Raw genomic sequence first — 6,000 nt, 5'->3', positions numbered from 1 at the left:
ACTTGACATAAGCACTTCTGTTTTAAAGGATTAGTTCACTTTCAAATGAAAATTAGTCCAAGCTTTACTCACCCTCAAGCCAGGTGTATATGACTTTCTTCTTTCTGATGAACACAATCTGAGAAATATTAATAAATATCTTGACGCATCTGAGCTTTATAATGGCAGTGAACAGGGGTCACGAGTATGAGCTGAAGAAAGTGCCTCCATCCACTTCCATCCATCATAAAAAAAGCGAAGCATTTGTGTTAAAAAATATCCATATTTAACAAGTTATGAAGTAAAATATCTAGCTTCCGCCAGACTGCCTTCTGTATTCAACATACAAAGAAAGTGTAAACTGGCATCACGTCAGTTACACTTTTCCCGTAAGCTGAATAGGGAAGGCATAACATAGCGTAAGCTTTTTGAACTGCAAGTTTTACACTTTCTGGCTTCTCATTAAGCCCTAAAACTGCCCCACATCTGTCACCAACCTACTGTCAGACACAGTGTTCCACGTTTACAAAATGTTCTATCAACATGAAAACTGAACTCTTGCAAGTAAAAGCCAGACATTCTTGCAAATGACATAGCTGTTTTGCTTTAACTAGAGTTAAAAGGTCAGTAATTCTGCTGTCTTAGCACTATAGCATCACCTCTCTTTTAGCACGGTAGATGCACATTCACTGCCAGTGTCTAACCAGTGTTTTGCTGACTTAAGAATATATTTGCCATAACTTGGTGTTGCGGAACACAGACTCACAACAACGTAAAAGTGAGTATAAGGCTTTATTGATCGTAGCAGGGATAGTAAACAAGCAGGTGAGTAATATTGAATGAGATTACTGGCAGTTCTTTGTTTTTGAGATCGTGGACCTGAACAGTTGAGCACACATTTAAGTGAGTATATTGGAGTGGGATGGAGTCCGGGATGATAAGACGCCGGAGACACACTCACACAGGAAGACGCTGGAGACACAGAGGATCGGGAGTGACATAGGAATGCTGGAGCATGGAGGTAAGTGGATCAGGTAAGTGAGTCCTTCTCAAAGTTGAGACCAGACAATGTGCTGTGGTGAAGTGTGTGCTTAAATACTATTGTATAATATTGTTGTAAAGGATATTAGGGTCATTCATCCTTTGAAGTACATTCATCATGTTCCCTTCTTATGCTGGCTATGTCTTAATATATCGGATGAAATGTTAAACTAACTATTAAAAAAAAAAAAAAAATATATATATATATATATATATATATATATATATATATATATATATATATATATATATATATATATATATATATATATATATATATATATATATATATTTTTTTTTTATCACAATATCACAATTAACCATATACGTAATTTTTTTATGTAAAAAAATACGTAAATTTTAACTTGTTGATGCATGTTGACCACAGATGCGTAACTCTCTCAGAATTAATCATTTAAAATTATTCATTGTATATTTAAAAAATTATTTTCATGATTTGTTATCAACATTTTATTCTTTTGTCAAATCAACTTAGGTAATGTTGTTCAGATAACGTAATATTTTGAGTTTCCGTTGATTAAACCAATCACCTTCATTGTATTAACTCAAAATTTTAATTTTAATGAACTCTAAATTTTAAACTTACTTTTTTTTAAGTTAAACCAACAATTATTTTTTACAGTTTAGATGGAATCAAGATGTTCTTGTTTTGAAGTTTAAAAAAACTCCAAAATAATATATGTTATAATAAAATGTAGATATTAGTTAGAAACTTATTGAAATAAAATAAGTTTAAGATTAAATAAAATGACTAAAACTAAAACTGAAATAAATAAATTAAAGCTAAAAAATATTTTAAAAATAATATAAATTAGAAAATTACTAAAATTTAAACTAAAAGTAAAATGAAAAATAAAAATATAAAATATAAAATAAATATAATATTATAAGACTATATAAATGATATTAAAATAACACTGAATATATTATTTTATTTGAGATTTAAAAATTCTTGCATCACATGATTAATTTCACATAAAAATTCAAAAGTTTAAAAATATCACATTTACCTTTAGATTGACACCCTCATATAATTTAGCATTCAATTCCTTACCGAGCAATAACTAGTCTCTTTAATTCCACCCTGGTCATTTTCCTGTGTAAATAAACAAGTTATCATTTTTAAAGTTTAAGTGGTTGAACTTGACCAGAGTATATATTCTAGTCTACTACTACAGGCTAAACACTTTCTTAGATTAGACTATTTTAGAACACATGCATATTAGTTTTTAGATCTTAAAAAGCACTATTAGACCCATTATATTACTCTGACGCTCTAATTACATAATTATAATCAAAAATTGGTGGAAAACATATGTGAGTGATTTGTAAATTACACTGTACCAATGGCAAAGCGTCAGGGCACAGAATAGATCACTGGAGCTTAGCTGTCTAGCAACAGTGTAGCTTGATTACTTTTGCACCTTTGATGCTTCTTCGGGATTGGGCTGTTTCCTTCCCTCATTTACTCTTATTGGATGATTTTACAATCAGTCTTTCCACGCGCCCGCCCCCTTTCGACTTCCGCGCGTCATCCATGGCTTCAGAACACTGACAGATTGGCAAATTACGCCATGTGTTCCGCGGACACTTGCACTCGATTGGCGGAGATGCTCGCCGTCGCTCCGCCCATCTACGAAGAAAGACGTTGGATTGGCTGTCTCCGACCTCCCCAGGCCTTCCTGCGCGTTCACATTTTCCGATTCTCGACGGCACACTATGGCGTAACCCCGTCTGTGCTCCCGTTCAACTATATCAGCACTATTGCGCACATAACGTAGTTTACGTTCATCGGTCGGAGTGACAAAGAGAACGAGCACAGACCGACGGAGAAGAAATAAAAAAGGAAATTTCTGAATTACCGTGGGGATTGTGATCGCAGTTTCCTGTAGGAACCGCACTTTTGGCTCGTTTCTTTAACTACCCGTGCGCATACTGGATTTTTTATTTCGCCATTCGTGTGCATGGAGTTAAGTGGGTCGGAACGGTCGAGGATATCAGTCTTGAAATTGGGCAATTGGAAAATTCTCATTCGTATCGTTGGTTAGAGCAAGGAAGCCGCCATGGCTGGTGCTACTGGATCGTTGAGTCTCCACCTCAGTATATGAAAAATACTGCATGGTGATGAAAAACCTCTCCAATTTCCCAGCGGTTTGAGGGTATATTAGATACAGACTATGTTCTTTGTGTAAATCTCTGTTCCAGTCAGAGAGTGAGAGAGAGAGACAAGGATCGGTGGGGTTCGAGGGAAACTGGGAAAAGACCGATTTAAGAGCACCTTCATTCATAATCGAATTTATCTGAGGTTTCATCACTGAAGATAATAGTAACAGTCAAAGAAAAACGCTCCCGTGGAAAATGTTCTGAAAGCGAGACGGTCGCGAGCTCGCTGAAGAAAACGACAGCCAAGGAACCCCGGACAGTCGAGTGGCTTTCGCCCATTTTCCCGTATTATTTAAGTGGGAGATAAACTGGTTCCCGTGGGTCGAAACGGATTCGTTAAAGACAAACAAGCGTATATTACTCTGAGAGACGCGTGGGATTTCGGATTGGAAAATGTCCGGTCGGCCTAGAACCACCTCCTTCGCAGAAAGCTGCAAGCCAGTGCCGCAGCCGTCGGCTTTCGGCAGCATGAAAGTCAGCAGTAAGTATCATTTTCGGACACCGGGAAATCTGCTTTTAGTGCTTTGTCGAGGGTGCTGTTGACCTTACCTGCTCGCTTTAATAACCGAGAATGGCGCATCTGTGCACATCGACCGAGTCAGGCACATGAGATCTGAGATTCGAGTGCCTTCAAGTGTCACCTTTGGGTGAAATATGACGTGCCCCATTTTAAATCGGTCAGCGTGCTTTAGTTCACTGCTGAACATGTACCGGGACCCTGCCATGGGTTAGATGGGTATGACTGGCACTGATTGAGTGCGGGTTGATGGCTGGTGAACTAACGTTACTTCTGTGCGTTTTCTTGTAAAGGAGACTGAATCAGTGCTGAATCAGCCTGGAGATGAACACATCAATATGTAATCTCAATCTGACTGCCATGGGCTGTAGTTAGTCCTTTGGCAATAACTGCAATGCAATTTATTCCCTGAAATTAACTATAATTTGTTTTATAATACTAGTGTGTATATATATTTAATTATAATCCAGTGTTTATAATAGATATATTTCTGTTACTAAAACTTATTTTAAACTACTATAATTTGTTTTGAGTACTTATTTTTTTTAATTACTATTGAGTAATCTAATAATCTTTTTCTGTTCCTAATTAGATATTTACTACATATTGGATTTATGCCTTTGTGTTCTTTGTAACAGATTGCAAATTTTGTCATTGAGTCTGTGGTTCAGTATCAAATATTCGCCTCCGATTACTGTGTCAGTTGTTGCTGGCACCCAGCTTTATTAGTATGAGTTATACTTGTATCTGTTTATGAGACTAGTAACTATACCAGATGTTACTAATAACATTTCTTATCTAGTCATGCGATGACTAGTCAGAATTGCTGCTTTATAGTCCAATTTTAATCTTACAAATGTTACCAGTAACTTGAAGTATGAGTCTTATAAATAAATACTAATGTCTATTCAAATTAGTATTATGAAATCTAGAAAAGATACTAGATTCTAGATTTAAATAGTTAACAGTTAAATAAATTGGTAATAGTACTTAACAGGGGTAGGCGATATGATCAAAATTTGATATCACAATATGTATTAAATTATTTCACAATAAACACAATATAGTTTTTGTGTTTGCTTGAAATACATTTTTTACAATATGCAATTTTAAATACCATTGGGATTTCATAATTGTCTACACCAATTTCGATATCGCAGCAAAAACTAATACTAGCCTAATTAACATACGTAAAAAAAAAACAAAAAAAAAACAAGCTATCTAAGGACAACTACACAGTCAGTAATCAAATAAAACCAAATAAACTAATAATGAGTAATAGGACGTCATAAATAAATAAAAAATAAAGGTTTATAATTCACTACCATTAAGGCGATAATCTTTACCTGTCGGAAGCAAATAGTGAGTGATGAATGCACAGATCCAATTTACTGACACTTTGATTTTATGTTTACGGTTTACGATCACTTAAGACGCCTTCTGTGTTTACATTAATATTCAACATGACGGGCATTTTTGTGTATTTGACTGTTTAAAGGTATAGTTCACCCAAAAATATATTATCCTATGATTTACTCACCCATCCTAGGTGTGTATGACTTTCTGTTTTCAGGCGAACGCAATCGGAGATATATTTAAAAATATCCTTGTTCCTCCAAGGTTTATAATGGTTGTGAATGTGAACCCAGATTTTGAAGACAAAAAAAAGCATCCATCCATTAAAAAATTAATCCATAATAAAGGCCTTCTATAATGAATCGACGCATTTGTGTAAGACAAATATCCTTATTTAAAACTTGAGAAAGCAAAATAACAAGGTTCCGGCACGACAGCCATACGCATTCAAAGTACGTCCAAAAATCGTTAACTTGCATAGTGACAATGCCATGGCGTTCTACACAATGACATGACGTATTACACTATGTCCTACGCTATGTGCTACGCGTAGTACATCATGTCATTGTGTAGCACGCCATGGCATTGTGTACTACGTTGTGGAAGTTAACACGTTTTGGGCGTACGTCCAATGCGTATGGCTGTCGCGCCGGAAGCTTGTTATTTTACTTTATACAGTTTTAAATAAGGATGTTTTTCTTAAACAAACGCATCACTTTGCTTCAGAAGGCCTTTATATAACCCCCTGAAGTCGTATGGATTATTTTTTTTTATTTTGTCTTCAAAATCTGGACAGCCATTCACTACCATTATAAACCTTGGAGGATTAAGGATGTTTTTAAATATATCTCCGATTGTGTTCATCTGAAAGAAGATGGTCATCTACACCTAGGATGGCTTGCGGATGAGTCAATCATGGAATA

At 35.5% G+C, this 6,000-nt stretch overlaps 1 protein-coding gene across 4 annotated transcripts in view; it reads left to right on the top strand.

The window, feature by feature from the left end:
* Positions 1-900: 900 nt before the first annotated feature.
* The window catches only part of gsk3ba (glycogen synthase kinase 3 beta, genome duplicate a), a 77,772-nt gene continuing 72,672 nt past the window's right edge, over positions 901-6,000 (top strand). The window contains exon 1 of one of the 4 annotated variants that reach the window (XM_067410464.1): positions 901-1,013. In XM_067410464.1, coding sequence (XP_067266565.1) covers positions 995-1,013 — 19 coding nt within the window. In that variant the 5' untranslated portion in view covers positions 901-994. Of the gene's footprint in view, positions 1,014-1,987; positions 3,686-6,000 lie in introns of those variants that run through there. The other 3 variants (XM_067410465.1, XM_067410462.1, XM_067410463.1) reach the window with 3 other exon arrangements.

The sequence above is a fragment of the Chanodichthys erythropterus genome, chromosome 14 (genome assembly GCF_024489055.1).
Source record: "Chanodichthys erythropterus isolate Z2021 chromosome 14, ASM2448905v1, whole genome shotgun sequence".
Classification (NCBI taxonomy): Eukaryota; Metazoa; Chordata; class Actinopteri; order Cypriniformes; family Xenocyprididae; genus Chanodichthys; species Chanodichthys erythropterus.
The sequence above is the reverse complement of the archived record's forward strand: the minus strand, read 5'-3'. Positions and strand labels throughout refer to the sequence as shown.